The sequence below is a fragment of the Helianthus annuus genome, chromosome 5, assembly GCF_002127325.2.
Source record: "Helianthus annuus cultivar XRQ/B chromosome 5, HanXRQr2.0-SUNRISE, whole genome shotgun sequence".
Lineage (NCBI taxonomy): Eukaryota > Viridiplantae > Streptophyta > Magnoliopsida > Asterales > Asteraceae > Helianthus > Helianthus annuus.
The window spans coordinates 159,669,195-159,689,102 of NC_035437.2; the positions used below are offsets into that span (position 1 = coordinate 159,669,195).

Below are 19,908 nucleotides of genomic sequence, written 5' to 3' on the forward strand. Positions count from 1 at the left end.
TGGTAAGACGCTTAACACTGGGCTCCACCCTGAAGGTTAAAATAGAAACATTACGGGTCAATTGGACCACTTGTTGAATGGAACATGTCCTGTGTCTTTGCTTTGTTTTTAGTACTGTGTTTGATGGTCTCTTAACTTGTTCATCTTTCTAGTTTTGTCTTTACTTTTGTTTCCCTCAAGTCATATGGTTGGTGGTGAATTTATCTACAATATTTAATTGGAAAACCAAATTTTATTTGAGTATGAAAAGGTAATGTTGAACTTCAACGATCCTCATACTATTTTGCATATTCAACCTATTTCTATGAAGCTAGTCTCGAGCTTTTGGAACTAAGAAAAAGGTGAGATTGAGCTTAAACCAGTCTTTTTACACCCTACTTCTTATAACTTTAACCCGTTTGCTTCTACAACGATCGAAATCTCTTCTCTTAGGCTTGGCTAGAAAAAGAATATTGTCTACAAGCGTATTGTCTTCAGATGCGCACATTCTAACAGTGCCCAATGCCTCAAAGTCATCTGTCATAACACTTTTACAACGAACATGAGTTGTATATATGGATTGAATTTTCAACATGTTATAGGTGTTTGTTTAGACTTTGGAGAATGTATAAGAATATTAGTGGTGGTAATTTATGATCCAGATCACGACACGAGAATAATATACCCTGTTTATTAAATGGGACAACCTAACATGGAACCGTTTTAATAAACATGTTAACCCGAGCGTGACCCATTTAATAAATAGAAAGATCATTAAATCGCTTAAGTTTAATAAACGTTTATCAATATAGCTTAACAGTTTATTAATATAGCCTAACAGCTTTTTAAATTATACGTGAGACAAGATAGGTTAATTTGTATTACGAAAAAAGGGAAAACATTATTCAAATCGTGTAACACACGCGACTATAATCTAGTATACCAAAGTTTGTTATTTAGTAATGAGAGGGTAAGAAACAAAAATAATTTAGATACACGTTAATTACAAAAAAGATTCAATCGTGTTGGAGTCATTTTCTGTTAAATTGCTAGTAAGTCATCAAATATATATAAAGACTATAAACAAACCAATCCAAAAAACAAAATAATTTGTATGTACTCGAACTACGATTGCTTCGAAGTATTTGACAAAATATACTTTAGAAAAAAATGTTGGGGTGAGAGAGGCTCGAACTCTCGACCTCAGGATTACTCAGATGCTATGAGACCTACGCGCTAGCCAACTGCGCCACCACCCCATTGACGTTATAACACTAGAAATTATTTAATAATCAATTCAGTATTGTTGATATTTTGATGAAAACCGTTGATCCTTTGATTTTCTGTAGAATGAATTTTTGCGTTTATCGATCTCCATTCGTTTCCGTTACAGAGCGGTAGAAGAATGAAGACAGCCAGACTTCAATTTCAGTCATCGATTTGAGCGTCTAATTTGTGTCAAAATGCACACAATTCAAATGCTGTGCTTTGTCGACTCACAGGTAGATGAAGATCCCCTTATTAGTATAAAAGTTGTGAAGGGCTTTGAATGCTTGTTTCCTATGCAGTTGAGTTGAACGAAGCTTAATTGATTGATCGAAAAAATATACATTATTTCTTAATGCAGAAGCAGTCCAACAAGCTGCTACTATTGATGAAGCCGAAGCGGAGACAAGAAAAGCTACTTCATCAGTTCCATTTGGATTTCTAAGGTACATTGCAAGTGGAATTTTGAAATTTGAATAACACACTGTTAGTTATTTTTGAAAACAATGAACCAGTATCACACTTCTAACAGCATCTCCTCACCGGTGTAGATACCAAAACAACTAATAAACATAATGTCAAACTCAACTGAAACACGACAATCATTCCCACTAATCGGTACAACAACGAAACATAAAGAATTTCTCCATAGTCCGACCACATTCCGAACACACCACCTCATCAGGCATCCCGCCACCAACCCCAGGAAGAATAAGTCGGGTACAGTGTTGCGGCGTATGCTTTAACGCCAAGTAAGTTTTTAACGCTGGGACAAAACCGTTCTGTTGTGCATCTCCTTCCCAATTATCATACTCGTTTAAACTCGTTAGTGCCAAATCAGCGCCTGCTCTTGCCATTTCACTTGATCCGCGACAGATCAATGCCCACCCTTGATCACTCCCATCAAAGCTCATCATGGTCATCACCTCTTTCATAATCGGGTCGTCTTCAAAACGTTTCCCTTGTTGCATCTTTGAGTGCAACATGCTCTCAAGTCGGGTCCAAAAGTACCACACGTAAGTTGGGTCGGGCCAAGTGTGGCTTAGTTTCTCTTCGCTGATCGTTGTAGTTATTTTTCTTATTCTCTCTTTGGTTCCGCTTTTTCCCACATAAACCATCTCCAATGGGATTCCTGCGGTTCTAGCAATATTCATCGCTATCGTTGTAAATTTCCTGATCCATTCTAGATCATCTCCTCCATACAAGCATATGTATTTCTCTTCAGCAATCTAGCAATATACATATCGAGAATTTTTAATATGTATATTTTTTTAATTATGGAGTAAAGTACACAGATGGTTCCTGTGGTTTACCAAAATTTGGGATTCGGTCCCCAGCTTTTCAAATGTACACGGATGGTCCTTGTGGTTTGTACTTTGTAACGCATTTAGTCCCCGGCCAAAAAATCTAAAGGTTTCTAGCATGTCCAAGTTAGGGACTAAATTCATTACAAAGTGTAAACCACAGGGATCATCCATGCACTTTTGGAAAAAGTTGGGGACTAAATGCGTTACAAAGTGTAAACCACAGGGACCATCTGTGTACTTTTGGAAAGCTAGGGACCAAATCCAAAATTTTAATGAACAAAAGGGACCATCCGTGTACGTTACTCTTAATAATAAGTTACAACTGAACTTTTGAAAAATGCTACTAAGTGAAAGAAGTTAGTTACCCAATGTAATATATATCGATCAATGCTGTCCACCAATAAATCTAGCGTCCAAGATTCATCCTTCCATAATGCTTCCTCTTTCATGCTAGTGAAAGGGTAAGCGTCATTTCTCCAAATCCAGACCATATGGAGCGCGTTTAGTGATGTCACTCTGCCTTGTGGATCTAACGCTACTAAAATCGGCTTTTTCTCAAAGTGCCACACTTTCTTGACGTACTTAATGACTGCCGGTTCTAGCAACGTAGGGTGATGCAGCATATGCCACGTCATCATTGATTGAAGCTGCTCAAGTTTGTGTTGATGTATATCATTCCACGCCATCAGATCGTCCACAATCGGGACCCACACAACTTCGTATTGAAGACCAGGTTGTATTCTCGAGTCTTTGTAGATTTGAGTGAGGACCAAAATCTCTTCATGGGAGATGTCAAGGTCTGATATGAGCAGCAACACAGTCTTTTTCCTTAGCACATCCACATTAACCTGTTTTAGTCATAAGAAGGAATTAAACCAATTAATCATTTCATTGGTTTACGAATATATAATTAAAGAACAAAAAGAGTAAAATTCCATTTTCGTCCCTGTGGTTTGGCCAGTTTTGCGACTTTCGTCCAAAGGTTTGTTTTTTTTTTTTCATCTGGATCCAAAAGGTTTGAAATCTTGCCATTTTCATTCGACTCGTTAAGTCCATCCATTTTTCTCCGTTAAGCCAGGGGAATTTTCGTCTTTTTTGTTAACTTAAAGGGCAATTCGGTCTTTTGAATACTTGTACATTATGCTAAATGCTTGTACATAAAGTGAAAAAGACCGAATTGCCCTTTAAGTTTAACAAAAAAGACGGAAATACCACTGACAACGGAGAAAAAATGGATGGAGTTAACGAGCCGGATGAAAATGGCAAGATTTCAAACTTTTTGGATCCAGATGCGAAACAACAAACTTTGGACAAAACGGAGAAAAATGGATGAAGTTAACGAGCCGGATGAAAATGGCAAGATTTCAAACCTTTTGGATCCAGATGCGAAAAAACAAACCTTTGGACAAAAGTCGCAAAACTGGCCAAACCTCAGGGACAAAAATGACATTTTACTCGAATAAAAAATATAAAAATGGATTTTTAAACTAACCCTTGTTTTCGACGATCCATCAAGAAGCGGATGAATATCATCCTTGGCACAAAACAAAGCCTTGAGAATCTTCAAGTTGTCTAAGTGAGACACATCAAAGATTCGTACAAGCATGAGATAATATTCATCATGTTGCTTCTCCTCTGCAGCAACATTACGTACGAACATTAATTTTTTTTTTGAGTATTTTAAGGATCATTAAACATTAAAACTACAAAAAGATGTTAAACACCTACCTATGTTTTTCATGCAAAGGAGGAGGAGTGATTTAAGATGCTCATGAATATTCTGAACCTTGTGAGCCAAGCTTGAAAGTTCCCATGCCTCTGAGGTAGCTGTGATATACCTGAATTTATCATATAACACATTATATCTTTAAATAATTTTGACAAAAATAAAATAAAAACAAAAACAACTTACTCATAATTCATGCCTAAAAGGCTTGTTAGTTGAGATACACAAGCCACCATACTCTTGATGGACCAATAAACTGCAGTGGGAATATGAGTCAATGCTGTTGACTTGGGTGGTGTGTCATCTTGGAGATACTGATAAGGTAGATTCTTGAAATCAATGATACATTTGGTCACATCCAAAATGGCTTTAATGAGATTATTAATAGCATCAAATCTAGGTTTGAGTGATTTGTAATGTTGTATGATGTTTGGCAATTGTTTGAGCAATGCTACCGATTTAGCAAGTGGATTGGTGGCAAATAATTGAGCCACAAGCCAAAATTCTCCGAAATTGACTGCAAATGCTCCTAATGATATCACCACTTTCGCTTCCCACGTGTAGCTTGAAAGCATGTTGAGAATTGCCATTGTTGATGCATGAGCGTCGGCTCCACCTGAGCACTTGCAAGAAAACTGCACGCAATGAAAGTATTAATGTTATCGTGCAAGGATGATTACATAAGATGTATTTTATTTCCTTTTTATGCTACTCTTTTGTAAGTATTGCGTTATCCGTTTGATCCATTCTTTATTAAACGGGTCAAAATCACCACCGATAAACTATCATTAGATAGTAATTTACTTACTAACCTCGCATGCAATTTTATGGATCAAATGAGCCAATCCATCCGGGATACCGTCAATGTCTTCAAAGCTAGAGAAGACGGCCTTTTCTTCTCCAACCGGTGCATCAATATGGCCATCAAGTGTGCCCTATAAATACGCGGTAAGCATCCGACAAATTAAAGTTGGTAAAACGGGTGGGTTTGGTGACAAAGCCGACAGTTGATTAATGTGTTGAATATGATTACAAAGTGTATATGAGTTACAATATTATTTGTAGATTAGTAAAATACATTTTGGACACCTTTTGACCCGTTAGAGCGGTTCGACCCATTAGGAATATAACATGACCCAAACCAACCCATTTGAGCTATGTATTAGATATGATTACATAATTTATATTTTCTTACAATAACAAAATAATAATTTGTTTGGATAAATAAATACACTTTGGATAACTTTCGACCCATTCGATTAGTTCGGCCCATTAGGGATAAAATATAACCCAAATTGACCATCTGTAATCAGACGGGCCAAAATTGCAACCTTTTACAAAAATAAAAGCATCGAACTGTACATACCTTAACAACACCATCAATGCTTGCAGGAATGGCCCGATAGAGTGTTTCTTCAATGACGTTAAGAATGGGTTCCAAGTGAACATCACGACCATCGGGTGAATGAGTCCCCACAACCTGCTTCATCATTGCATTGTCATCGGATGAACTGAACATCCGACGATCCTTCTTAACCACTTGCTGCTGCATTTCCGGGCTGCTGTTAGACCGTTTGGGCTCAAAGCCAAGAAAGGTAGAGAGATAGAAGGTAAGTTTGGTGTGTGGTTTTCTGATTACGCGATATCTATGCAATATATAACAGTGGAAAGATGAGGAATATCTTAAAGTTCAAATTGGATCAAGTACCTTACTTGCATGTATGTGTTAACCCTTAAATTTAAAGCAGTTTTTTCTTTGGATAAACATTTAGAAGCTGGTGGACCCTTGCATCTTACTATCTTAGATATAGTTTATGAAAATGGGCCTATTCTGAAATGGTCGGGTTGGCCTACACACATTCTTTTATTCCATTTTTATGAATTTTATAAATAAGTTTTTTTTTTTGTTAATTTTGATTTTAAAACTATATTGTTACAACAACATAAACTTGTATTTTACAAAGTGATATTGAGGGTTTTATGCATTTGAATACATTTGGGATTCATTTTTAACTCATTTGATTTGTTTTATTTTAAGTTAAATCGTTTAGATTAACCACATAGAGATCAAACATAACCCAAATCAAATTAGCTACATGCTCATGCCTAGTTGCTATATACCGATACGGTTGAACTAATCAAGTGTGTGAAACTTGTCCCTTATGCCGAACCCGACTCAACATATTGGAATCACACGGGACCCATGTTATAACCTAAGTGCATGTCAATACATCCTAGTCTTTAGGGACACATATCAAGTTGATAAAAAAGGACGTGTTCTCATAGGTAGGGGTGTAAACGAGCCAACTTCACACTGAAATTGTAAACAAGAACAAATCAATGATAACATGAATACGTATACGCAAAAACATAAAACATGCCAAGGTAGCTATTTTATTGTAATTACAGAAAAAGAAACACATGATATGATATCAATATGAGAACTTTAGTTACAAGCTAAAAACAAAAATAAACAACAGCCTGTCGGCAAACTGTATGCTGCTTCTTTTACTTTCCATAAAGCGAAAGGGAGTGAATAAAGCCAATGGCAGACTGTAGCCTTACTTTCTATTTAAACAAAAGGTCTAATCAGGGGTTAGTTGTGTATTGTTTTCAGGTTAAATCAGTGAGCTCATATATTTATTTGTGTTAAGTCATTAATCCTAACATGATCACGTTTAAAATCATGTACTGATGACAATTCATATATTTATTTGTGTAAAATCATTAATTCTAGCATGAACACGTTCAAAGTCATGTACCCGACTACTCGACTAGTCAAACAAGTTGACAGGCTAAAATGGGTTTGCGGGTTATAAACAGGTTTTTGGGTTGCATCAAGTTGTAAACGGATTGATGACTCGGCCCATTTATTTACAACACAACCAAAAACGTTTCATTTATTAAACGTGGTAGTTGGGTGAACGCGTTTATAACCTGAATCTATCTAGACCAAATCGAGAGCTTGGTTATTTTTATGTCGTGATTTGTTTTATTGAATGTATAGTTGTTCAATTTATAGTAAACTTATTTTTTTTCTAGACTCATGATAAGTATTTTATAACATGCTTTACATAACAATGGTTGCAGCAACCCTCTAGTATTGACAAAAGTATTTTGCTAGTTCTCTATTTCAATCACAGAAGTTAAAAAAAAAAAAGCTTGTTTCATCATACTAATTTATATCTATTTTCAAAACATAAAGTACAAAGATTTATTACATAAGACATAAATAAGAAACAATTGACAAATTAACCCTTGCAATCATCAAACTGCTCACAAGGAGTTGCAACGACACGTACTGGAAGCTTCTTATGAACGGTGAAACCAACATCCTCAGTCATGTCCAAACCCTCTTCACCCGGCAATCCGAAATCAAACTTATACACTAAATTTGCCAAAACAATCTCGTTAACAACCATCGCAAAAGTAATACCAGGACACTTGCGTCGCCCAGCACCAAATGGCGTGAACTCATAATGTACACCTTTATAATCGATAGGGCTGTTCAAGAACCTCTCTGGTTTAAACTTTTCAGGTTCGTCCCATATTGAAGGATCTCTTGCTATCGCCCATGCATTAATTATCACTTGTGTACCCGATGGGATGTCGTAGCCCATTATTTTAACCTCTTTTGTTGATTCACGGGGAACGAGTAGTGGAACTGGCGTGTGTAGTCGTAGGGATTCTTTGAGGACGGCTTTTAGGTAGGGCATTTTGTCTATGTCGCCTTCGGGGATGAATGATCTTCCTTGTCCTACTTTTTGCGCCTCTTGTTGCAATTTTTTCATTACACGTGGGTTTCGCAATAGCTCAGTAAGTGTCCACTCCAGGGTGGTGGATGTGGTATCAGTGCCAGCACCAAACATGTCCTAGGAATCATGAATCAAATTACACACATATAGGTGGTGGTTATATAAAGAAAAAAATGCATATATGTGAATATGGTATTTCATGTGTGTTTAGAGCTACCTGACATCCACACTTATAAAAGATAGAAAACCATAATTCATTTATTTTGATGTATGTGACATCCTTTTGGGCTCAATTGGTGATAGGGGTGTGCAAATCGCGAATCAATTTGGTTTTACCCTCAACCATAAGCATAACCGATAGCTTTGGTTATGGGATTTCTTTAACCATAACCGTAACCGAACTTTGGTTATGGTTAATCGGTTAAGGAGCTCAGTTATTGTTAAAATCAGTTAATGGTTCAATGATGAAGAAGATGAAACACAAAGCTTGGGAAACGATGAAGAGGATGGTTAATATCGGTTAGTGGTCCAATGGCCAATGGTTAATGCAGGTGTTGTTCATGCACATGTGAAGAAAATGATAGGAAATATGCATATCCGAAGAATATGAAACACAAAAGTCGGGAACCGGTCATGGCACTTAATCAAACCTTCAAAACCGAAACTATAATCGATTGGTTGGTTAACCAATGCCTCAAAACCATAACCATCGGTTATGTTAGTTAATGGGAATAATCAACTCGATTATCTCAGTTATGGTTTAGTTATCGGTTATGACGGTTAATATACTCACCCATAATCGGTGATATTCTCTAATTTTGTGAAATTCTTTCTAACGTTTAGGATTAGAATTAGGTTTTCTTCAAGTTATGGAACTCTTTGGCTATGTGGTAGATGAAACTAATGGATTTTTGACGTACATGTATGAATTTTGAAGCACAACTATAGTACGTTATTGATGAACAATTGTAAACTTGTGCATTCAAGTACATCACAACAGTTTTGATGCACATTGGCAATGCATTTTGATATGCACTTACACAATTATGCATCAAAATATATTACAACGGTGCATCAAACTTGCAGTTTCGATACACTATTGTGATACATTTTGACGCAACATTAACACTATACATAAAAATGCATTACAATGGTGAATTGATACACACCTTTATAATGTTTTCCATGCACTATTATAAACTTATGTATCAAAATGTATTACATTTAACTTGTAGTTTTAACACATTATTGTCTTACATTTTGACGCAACATTAACATTTGCATAAAAATGCATTACATGTATCAAAATGTATTACATTTAACTTGTAGTTTTAACACATTATTGCGTTATATTTTGACGCAACATTAACATGTGCATAAAAATGCATTACAATGGTAAAGTAATACACGTCTTTGTAATGCTTTTTCTTGGATCAATATAAACTTAGGGATCATATTATGCACAATTGTAACTACAAGTGAGCATTACATATAACTTGTAATTTAATACACCATTGCAATAGATTTTGACACAACATTAAAATTTATGCATCAAAATATACTGCAAGTCTGCATTACATTAACTTATAGTTTTAAGATGCTATGACAACACACTTTCACACAACATTAAAACTGTGCATAAAGATGCATTACAATGCTGAAGTAATACACATCTTTGCAATGCTTTTTCATGGAATATTATAAACATAGGGATCAAAATGATACACGGTTGTAATTCATTTCTATGCATTAATACACACTAGTGTAATGCATTTTGATGTGCCTTTAGAATGTATTTTGAGACAACATTTTGATGCATTAATATGAAACAAAAAAATATGGATTTCTGGATTTTTTTTTATTTTGTTTGGTTGATAGACAACTGAAGTATAGTTGAGATTGAAGTTGGTGAACAAATCAAATTTAAAAATAATTAAAAAATCAATGGTGAGGTGTAAAACATGAACCAATCTACTTAGATTAAAATTGATGTTCGTTTTCTCATCACATCTATTTTTCTTATTAATCGCAACGTTACCAACATCAAATATGCGCCCTTCACTGATTAAAATAAATAAATACTAATAAAATTTGTAACTTTTTAGAGCTTTTCAACTCAATTACAAATTTACCCCCTACCAAACAACTTTTTTACCCCCTACCAAACAACTTTTCAATATGACGAATGTCCTTTTTAGTAATTCTGATTTTTCCCACCCAATAAGCTAATCCAAACACTTTTTTAAAAACTACTTTTCAAAAAGTCATAACTCAATAAGTCCTTTTCACAAAAAGTCCTTTTTGAGTTAAATAAGCTTAGCCAAACATGCCCTAAGAGGTAAACAAACAGCCCTAAGTGTGTATGCATTATCTTAGTTTTCTACATGTAAAAAGTCACAAATTTCTGACTTTTCAAAAATGACTTTTTCTCTCTAGTGAAAAGTTGTTTTGAAAAGGACTTTTCAATTAGCTAAACAATATTTTGACTTATTGGCTTTTCAAAAAGCCAATAAGTTAATAAATTGGTTCAAAAAGCTTAGCCAAACATGCCCTTAATGAGGCTCTTAATGATTCAGACTTCTTACTGGTTCAACAATTAATGGTTCAGACTGTTTGTTTCACGAGCAGATGTCTGAATGGTTCAGACATTTGCCTCTGAATGATTAAGATTTGACCAGAGTCTGAATGGTTATGACCTCTAATTTGAATTGGTCAGACATTTGCCTCTGAACAGTTAAACATTATACAGGCTCTTAATGGTTCAGACCTCTTACTGAATCAGCACTTAACCATTCAGATGTTGTCAAACAACCCCTTATTTCACCCATATAATCAAGGCCGACCAGTTAATGTACTTGGTTAGGCAAGAGCGGACTTCCAAAAAATTAGGGTCTCAATTTAGAAAAAAATTATATATATAAAATATGGATGTTAACATTAATGGAATGATTACTAGCACTAATGGTGTTTATAGAGTGAATTGTAAGGATTGTCCTTTATCTTTATACCCATTTGCAGGCATTGTCCTTTATGTTTAAAATTGACGAGTTTTGTCTTTTATGTTTTCAAATCATACACGTTTTGTCCTTTAGCCCTAACCCAGTTAGATTTTTCTGTCAAATCTGGATATATAATTTTTTTTTCTTTTTTATGGATTTTTAAAGAATAGGGTGAAAAGACAATTTTGCCCTCATGTGCATTGCACATGACCAGATTTGACAGAAAAATCTAACTGGGTTAGGGCTAAAGGACAAAACGTGTATGATTTGAAAACATAAAGGACACAACTCGTCAATTTTAAACATAAAGGATAACGCCTGTAAATGAGTATAAAGATAAAGGACAATTCTTGCAATTCACTCGTGTTTATATTTTTTTAACGGTAAATGTTACTTCTTAAATACTCCACTTACCTAGGTGGAATCTTAGTTTTTGTGGGATACCAAGATCAATCTCACCTCCTATTTTTTATCACCTCACATTTACCTTTAGTAAAGGTTTATATTAACAAAAGAGTAAATTTCTATTTTGGCCCATGTGGTTTAATTAGTTTAACTCTTTCAGTCCACAATAGAATCTTTTAATATATCAGAAACTGAGATTGAATTTTATAATAACTTTGGCCCCTAACACAAACGATGTTACTTTTTCCAGTTAAACCTAAGGGTATTATGGTCTTTTTTATAACTTACGGGTTGTTTATGTAAATTATAAAGTTCTTTTAATATTTCTATTTTTGTAAGTACTTAATTTTTTATTTCTTTATTTCACAATTATTATTTAACAATATACGTTTTAAATACATATTTCTTTAACAATTTTTTATAAATGTTGTCTTTTAAAAAAATTGTTTTTTAATCTTTACAAAACCATCTATCGTTTTTGAAATCGTTTCTTTTTTAAAATGATTGTTTAAAATCGTTCTTTTTTAAGTCCTTCGTTTTTTTTAAATTGAATAGTTAATTTCTACCGTTCTTTTTTAAAACCATATGTTTTTTAAACAATTCATTTTTTAAAGTCGTTCATTTTTAAAACTGAATATTTTTGAAGCGCTTCTTTTAAAATCGTTTTTTTTTTTTGTAAAAAGTTCCTTTTATTTTTTAAGCATTATTCTAGTCATTTATCTTTTTTAAAATCTTCCATTTTTTGGACCGTTCGTTTGTTCGAAATTCATTCTTTTTTTTAACCTTTCATTTATTAAAACCATACGCCTTTTTAAAACATTATAGTTTAACATATTTTTAGAGTTAAATGCATTGTTGGTCCATATGGTTGTTATCTTACAAAACCCTACATGGTCGAGGAATCCCTACTAAACCAAAGGCCCTATGGTGATTATAGAGGTTGATGTGTGCTTGGGTGATACCATAGCACACAATCGGAGTGGGTATATGCATATTTTATGTTTTTTTAATTGTTTTATTAGTGTTTTAGTTAAATTGTTTAAGGGTAAAATAGTAATTTTATACACATTTAACTGAGAAAGTTAACACATGTTGCTGATAAGGACCATACAAATTACAATCACGAGGACCAACTCTGTAATTATTGAAGCATTGGGATCAATTCTGCAATATCTGCAAACCACAAGGACCAACTAGGCATTTATCTCTAACTTTTAGCACCTTTTGCTTTATTTTATAAACAATATTTTTTAGATTTTTGAAAAAACCATTCTTTTGTTTAAAATTGTTCATTTTTAAATTCCTTTGACTATTAAAATCGTTCACTTTTAAATATCTTTGATTTTTAAAATCGTATTTTTTTGAAGTTTATTTTTGCTATCGGCAACAAATAAATTATAGAATACAAAGTTTAAAAAACAATTGTTAAAAAAAGAGAAGGTAAAAAATGAACAACTAAACAAACGAACGGTTTTTTTGAAGATTTAAAAAGGACCACATTTATAAAAAAACAAATGCTATTAAAAAATTATGTTAAAAATTTAGGATTTTAAAAAGCGAATTATTTTAGTAAACAAAAGGTTTAAAAATGAACGAATTTCAAACAAACGAATAGTCCAAAAAATGAAAGATATTAAAAAGATAAACGATTCAAATAACACTTTCAAAATAATAGTAACTATTTATGAAAATGGTTCTAAAAGGAACGCTTTAAAAATAAACGGGTTTTAAAATGAACGACTATAAAAATGAATTGTTTAAAAAAAGTTTAAAGACATGTGGTTTTATAAAGAATGGTAAAAATTGAAGTGTTCAATTAACAAAAAACAGTGAAGGACTTACAAAAAGAAAAATTTTAAAAACAAACAGTTTAAAAAGAAACGATTTTAAAAAATGATAGACGATTTTAAAAAGGTTAATAAATAAATGTCAAAGAAATATGTATTTATTTGTATATTTAAAACATATATTGTTAAATAATAACCGTGAATTAAAAAAAATAAAAAAAATTAAGTAATTACATAAATTATAATATTAAAAGAACTGTATAACTTACACAAATAACCCTAAGCTATAAAAAGGACCATAATAACCCTTAAGCTTAACTAGAAAAAAGTACTATCGGTAGTGTTAAGAGCCAAAACCGTTATATAATACAATCTTAGGGTCTGATATGTTAAAAAGATTCTTTTCTGGATTGAACAAGTTAAACTGGTTAAAACACAGGAGCCAAAATAGTTATATACTGTTAACAAAATTCTGAATTTAAAACAATTTTTTATTTTGAGTAACTGCCAAAATGGTCCCTGAGGTTTGGTCACTTTTGCCAATTTAGTTTAAAACTCAAACCTTTTGAATTTGGATCCCTGTAGTTTCAATTTTGTTGTCATTTTATCTAAAAACAAAATCTGATCAGATTTTTCAGTTAACATGCAGTTTTTTTTTTTGTCTTTTTCCTCCCTTTTAATGAAGGGTAAAATGGTCATATTTTTTTTACTTTGTTATAATAAAATGTTAAAAGACCATTTTGCCCTTCATTAAAAGGGAGCAAAAAAAAAAATTTGGATGTTAACTGAACAATCTGATCAGATTTTGATTTTGGATGCAAATGGCAACAAAATTGAAACCACAGAGAGCCAGATTCAAGAGGTTTGAGTTTTGGACTAAAATGCCAAAAATGACCGAACCTTAAAGACCATTTTGACAGTTTACTCTTTTATTTTTTATCCACCTTTTATGATTTTATTTCTCCAAGTAGACACAAATTTTTCAAATTGATATAACTTTACTCATTTTGCCCTCTCGTTCTCTCTCTATGGTAGGTTTATGATGGGGTTAAAAAAGAGAAGTGTAGCCATCACCACTTTGGTAGAGTGGTAGAGGCTTTATGCCTTCTTGAAAGAGATCATAGTTTAATTTCTGGTATAGGGTAAATTTGGGGTAATTTAGGAGTAATGATTATTTAACCTTATCGTTCAAAAAAAGAGATGTGTGCCCTTGAATAGGGCATGCATTGAGAGTAGGGAGAGCCACACAAGTGAGTAGACCTCTGTTATGAGGTAATCAGGTTTAAACATGTCTACAAGGCATTCTTCATTCCCATTGCTTGTTAACATATATTAATAACCAATATTTTGTTGGGTTATGGAGGATTTGACTAGAGCAGAGGATTATTCCTCCAGACAGAGGATTGTTCCTCTTGGAAGAGGATTAGTCTTTTTGTTTGTCTGATGAAGATATATTATTATTATTATATTCAGTAACCTAATTTGTACCCTATAAATACTTCTTATTCTTGTACATGTACACTTTGAGCATCTAATACAAAAAGAAGAAGTAGTTGTGGTGAGTGGATGCATGTCAGATTAGACCGAACCACTATAAATCTTGTGTTCTTGTTCTTGTGATTTAGAGCGTGAGAGCGTGTGAGCTTGCTGTGCTTGTTCTAGTGTTCGTGTGACTCGTGTCCTGACCTAACAACTGGTATCATAGCTTAGGCTCTTGATTGATTCGCACGAACTAGGTAAGAGGTGAAGAAGAAGAACACTTTCCTGTCGAAGAAGAAGTCATGGTCTCGGGTTTCAGTCACAGTCGCCGACTTCGCGACTAGGGTTTCTGAACCAGCCGTCGCTAGCACAGCCGCCGCCACCGCTGTCAGTTCCTAACTCTGATTAGGGCTCCGTTTGAAGACATCTTGCGACTAGGGTTCCGATAACCCAGTAGCCGCCACAGTCTTGCGTTCCAATCCTTGCTAAATATCGTATCTTAGGTTACAAATCGAAGATTAGGGTTTCGATTTTGCTTAAGGCTCGTCGGATTTCAGAATGAAAAAGAAACTTTTTTGTTGTTCTGTGGGAACAACGTCGTGCAGGAAGAAGAAGAAAGCACAGACGCGTTTTTTTCTTTCTTTAAAGGGAAAATCAAGTTTCCCTTATTTGCAAAAAGACCCCTCAATCTTTAACAAGGATCTTATCAACCTACCATTACTTGTTCATTGCCATTTTAAATCTTGAAACAAATAAGTGTTTGTTTTCGTTTATTGCTTCCGCTAGTATAATTATCCTTTAGCAGTACAACCTCATTTAGTTTGTAGCCGTTGATAATTATTTGTTAAAATGACAGAAGACGGAAAAACTCAAATCGAAAAGTTTGACGGGAAGAAGTTTGGTTGGTGGAAGATGCAGATTGAAGTACTACTTTGTCAGAAAGACTTAGATGTAGTTCTTGAGGATGAAAAGCCAGAAAAAATGCCACAAGCAGATTGGGATAGGAAGGATAAGAAAGCCATAGCAGTGATAACGCTTTCTCTATCGGAGAATGTTGCATTCAATATCTAGAAGGAGACCTCAGCTAGAGGAATGATGGCAACATTATCGAACATGTATGAGAAACCTTCTGCATCGAACAAGGTTTATCTTATTCAAGAGCTTGTGAATACTAGAATGAGGGAAGGTGATTTAGTTACAACGCACATCAATAACTTAAACTCGATCTTGTCTTGGTTGGTGTTTGTGAATATCAAGTTTGATGATGAGGTCCAAGCCCTATTGTTATTGTCCTCATTACCCGATAGTTGGTCCGGAACTGTAACTGTTGTTTCGAGCTCTTCAGATACGAGCAAGTTTATGTTTGTGAAGAAGCGGGATCTTATTCTGGGCGAAGATGTCAGAAGAAGAAATTTAGGTGGAAAATTGGGTGGTGAATTAATGCATGTTGGCAGAGGAAGGATTGTGTTTTTTATAACAATAATAAGACCATGTGTAGTGGAAGGGGAAGATAATGCCCCCACCCTAGGGCATTTTACGCCATGTGGCGGTCTAGTCAGCAAAGGGGCATTATTGAGCGTTTTCTAAAATGGGTGTAGTGGGGATGGGGCATTATTGGGGCATTAAATAAAATAAAGAAAAAATCTTATTGGATAACAAAAAGGGAGATGAAAGATGATTGGACAAGGAGAAGGGGGCAAGGCGTGCTTTAAAAAACGCCAAGGGGGCTTTTTTTGAATTTTTTTAAAAAACGCCCTATGTAATGGTTTGGGGACGTTTTTTTTTGAATTTTTTTTTTTAAAAAACGCCCCACTACAAGGGGTCTAATAGAGTTGTGTTTTTTTTTTTCTTTTGTGAATTTGATGATAATATGGGAAATTTATGTTGAGAACTCTACGTATTACAAAACCATGAGAACTCGTGAAAACTAATCAAAATCATTTTTTTCTAATACTATCATAATTATTTTGTTATAAAAATACAACATCATAGGAAAACAATTTACCCTTTGATTAGTTCATTTCTTCACTCAAAATTACATTTAATAAATTTTTATGTATTTATAAATAAAAAAAATTTACACATGTATAAATGATAAGTTTACACATGTGTAACTTTTTTTATTTACGTATACACGTAAATTTAATTTTTAGCATTGTATTTAATAATAATGATGTGTGCATTTTTTTAGATTTAATTTGAAGGGTTTTCGATCAACTTCTCACAGTTCTCATGGGTATAATTAGGGGGGGGGGGATTCAAAAGAGAGACAACTTACCATGATGATAGCCTTAATCATATATCTTTCAAGCTGAAAACCCGTTGAGTTATCTCTTTGAATTTCTAATAAGATATCAACAAGATCTTTGCGTTCGACATGAGACTCTTTCTTGTTTTCATGCTCCTGAAGGACACCCTCAACAAAGTCATCTTGGTCTTTAGCAAGCTCATCAGCTCTTCGATGTAATCCTCTTACTTTATCTATCCAACCTAGCCATGGAATATAATTTCCAACAGAAAAACTTGCCAACAACTCGACTATCCCGTCTAGTATGGCCTTAACCTCATTCCGTTCATATTTCCTCCCTAAAGCCACCCTAGAGATGACATTATTTGTAAGCGTGTTAATCAACTCACTTAAATTAATAACCGATTCATTGGCTTGTTGAATCGTTCTGATCATAAGTATCGTCTCGTCCTCCCTCACTTGTTGATACGATTGGACCCTTTGTTTACTTAAAAGATGGAGTACGGAAATGCTTTTCATTTGCCTCCATTGCTCTCCAGATGAGGCAAAAACTATATCTCTCGCGTCATAAGTAAGTCTCCCACCGATGTCTAGAAACGGCCTATTTGAAAATACTACGTCATGGGTTTTCATAATCTCTTTGGCTCCCTCAACAGTCGAGAATACAACTACAGGCACAGTACCAAAGTGAAGCAACATGATCGGTCCATAGGTCTGAGCCATGGACTGAAGGGCACGGTGCGGGCCTGGGGCCATTTGGTGCAAGTTTCCTATTAGTGGTAACTTTGGGGGAGACGGTGGTAGGTTTTTGTGGGATTTTGAAGAAGAAAAATATGATTTTAGAAGAAGTAAGACAAGAAGTAAGGGAAATGAGGAGAAGAGAAAAACTTGCAAGTTGAAAGACATTTCATCAACGTTCTTTCAATGTTCACATAGAAACGTTATACGTGTTTGCCTATATTGCATATGGCATATTTATATGAAAATCACAGTTCCAACTGAATGATATCTAACATAATGCTTCTAGAAAGCTCAAAAAAGTCAGCAAAAGACGCTTGTCATCTTAACTATTGTGGACAACATTCAATTTTTAAGTTAACAACTAGATTTCCTTAAAATTATAAACATAGTATATTAAAACAGATGTTAGGGATCAAGCTCTATCGTATTTGTGGATTACTAATCTCAAATACTTGAAGATTTATGTTCCATAGAATATCATCATTCAAATAGTATATTTCTGCACTTCATTAACACATCTACCTCCGCTCCTAAAATCAAGTTACATGTTTGCTATAGAACATTTTAAATAGTAGCTTTTTACCAAACCATATATTCCATCGTTAAAATAAATCAATTATTAAAACAATATGAATGTGAAAAAATGCATTGTGGTCCATTATCTTTAAATGAGGGTTGGTGCAACTTGTGTGAGTCAAATTTGTACCAAAACTCCACTCTTAAGAAGTTAAAGTGACGTCGTTTTTATCAGCTCTTTGACTGTGGTGTGAATTTATCTAAACACTTACAGCTAAAAGAGGGTTTAATATTTTATACCTCATTTGTTTTATACACATATATATTTGTCGATTTCCAATTTTAAAGTATTAGATGTAAAAAACATGTGACTCAAAACAAAAGAGAATATTCATCTGTGTTCGGATTTTCGTGTCCGTGTCATGTGTTAGTGTTGGGATCAACATGCCAAGCCAAGCCACGAACATGACGTGTTTAGCATCTCTACCTTTGCGCTCATATTTTTGTTCCTTTTGTAGTTCAAGATTTCATTGGGACACATAAAAACACACATTCATAGTTAACTAAATAAGAAATTTTCATCTCCAATTTAGATGCTTGTCTTCATAAAAAGAAATTAACAATGTTCCTCATTTAGCAATGAGTTATAGCAATATTAGCCACAACTTGTGTGACACCATACACTTGCTTCCAATTAGTTCCAAAGTGTTGCAGAAATACTCTCAAAGAAATTGGATTAAAACCGAATAACCAAATCATTAGATGAGGGGCCCTTTTATATGTGTGAATTGATTCAATTAAAGATTCGTGCGTTTTATGCTAAAAAGGGAAATTGTTGAATTCTGACAAAATTGAGAGAAAATCTTGATCGGTGAAATCAGAGTCCTAAATGAAATTGGGTCTGACAACTAGGCCAAACACCTATGGTCATTTGCCTTAAGATCCAGCTCGTCGAGTTCGTCCAATACTTGTAGGCCCGTAAATACAATTGTAGCCCAAGTTATGCCCGTTTAAAGTTTGGACATTTTCTATCCTGTTTCTAGCTGGTCCAACTCTTGGATATGCTCTCACCAGATTAATTAGAAATCTTTTAGCTAGATTATAGCCTTGCAATCATATGTAAATCAATGTAACATGAAATCTTGATCACTACAGTTGTGTGTTATCGTTTACCAATTGCACTGTGTATGAATATGAAATTATGAGTTCTTGTATTCTTGATAATTAATCAGTTAATTCTTTCGTTGTTAATATAAATAACTAATCAACTAAGAACAAGTTGTTGTATTTAACGATCGAACAAGGAGTAAAAGAGATTAGTTCGTGAGTGAATTGTTTTATGTCAATCTTTAATTCGGACCATGGTCTTTGATCGTTTTTTAATCTTCAAAACTGTTGGGGGAGAGAACTCATGTTTACAGCGGAAGTCGAAGACATTGATTCATTCATGTTCTCCATTGATTAGAACAAAATGAATATCAAGAATGAGTGTTGTGAGTGCAGAAATAAAAAGGATCAAACGGACAATTCAAGTGTAACAGAAATGTCTTGGTACCGGACATTGATTCCGGTGACATCTATTTATACTAAAACATTTGGCGGTTCAGGGATTTTGGCGGGTAACTGTCCATGACAGTTATTCGAAAAGGTTTCCCGCTTATCCCTTGATTATTACATATACTTATCATTAAACTAACCTT

The 19,908-nt window shown here is 34.1% G+C and overlaps 2 protein-coding genes and 1 non-coding gene across 3 annotated transcripts; all 3 read right to left on the reverse strand.

Moving 5' to 3' along the window:
• Positions 1 to 1,153: 1,153 nt before the first annotated feature.
• On the reverse strand, positions 1,154 to 1,238 carry TRNAM-CAU. The gene is given in 2 exon segments: positions 1,154 to 1,189; positions 1,201 to 1,238. It is a non-coding gene; the product is annotated as a tRNA-Met (tRNA).
• Positions 1,239 to 1,696: 458 nt separating this feature from the next.
• On the reverse strand, positions 1,697 to 5,905 carry LOC110941815 (protein SIEVE ELEMENT OCCLUSION B). The gene is made up of 7 exons (XM_022183491.2): positions 5,645 to 5,905; positions 5,091 to 5,213; positions 4,465 to 4,913; positions 4,281 to 4,390; positions 4,045 to 4,187; positions 2,918 to 3,400; positions 1,697 to 2,474 (listed from the first exon to the last, which is right to left on the reverse strand). Exons 1-7 carry the CDS (start codon positions 5,828 to 5,830, stop codon positions 1,857 to 1,859), a joined length of 2,112 nt encoding a protein of 703 aa, XP_022039183.1. The 5' UTR covers positions 5,831 to 5,905; the 3' UTR covers positions 1,697 to 1,856.
• A 1,556-nt stretch (positions 5,906 to 7,461) lies between these two features.
• Positions 7,462 to 17,883, reverse strand: LOC110941816 (psoralen synthase). The gene is made up of 2 exons (XM_022183492.2): positions 16,982 to 17,883; positions 7,462 to 8,150 (listed from the first exon to the last, which is right to left on the reverse strand). The coding sequence occupies exons 1-2, from the start codon at positions 17,855 to 17,857 to the stop codon at positions 7,530 to 7,532; spliced, it is 1,497 nt and encodes a 498-aa protein (XP_022039184.1). The 5' UTR covers positions 17,858 to 17,883; the 3' UTR covers positions 7,462 to 7,529.
• Between the last annotated feature and the right edge of the window lie 2,025 nt (positions 17,884 to 19,908).

Bases quoted from the DNA above. Each gene is read 5' to 3' on its own strand.
- LOC110941815 (XM_022183491.2), bottom strand. From the start codon at position 5,830: ATGCAGCAGCAAGTGGTTAAGAAGGATCGTCGGATGTTCAGTTCATCC. The intron at 4,914-5,090 runs GTTAGTAAGTAA...CATTGCGTGCAG, and splicing joins TCCATAAAATTGCATGCGAG to TTTTCTTGCAAGTGCTCAGG. The intron at 4,391-4,464 runs GTAAGTTGTTTT...TGATAAATTCAG, and splicing joins CTTTTAGGCATGAATTATGA to GTATATCACAGCTACCTCAG.
- LOC110941816 (XM_022183492.2), bottom strand. From the start codon at position 17,857: ATGTCTTTCAACTTGCAAGTTTTTCTCTTCTCCTCATTTCCCTTACTT. The intron at 8,151-16,981 runs GTAAGTTGTCTC...CATGATTCCTAG, and splicing joins TGATTAAGGCTATCATCATG to GACATGTTTGGTGCTGGCAC.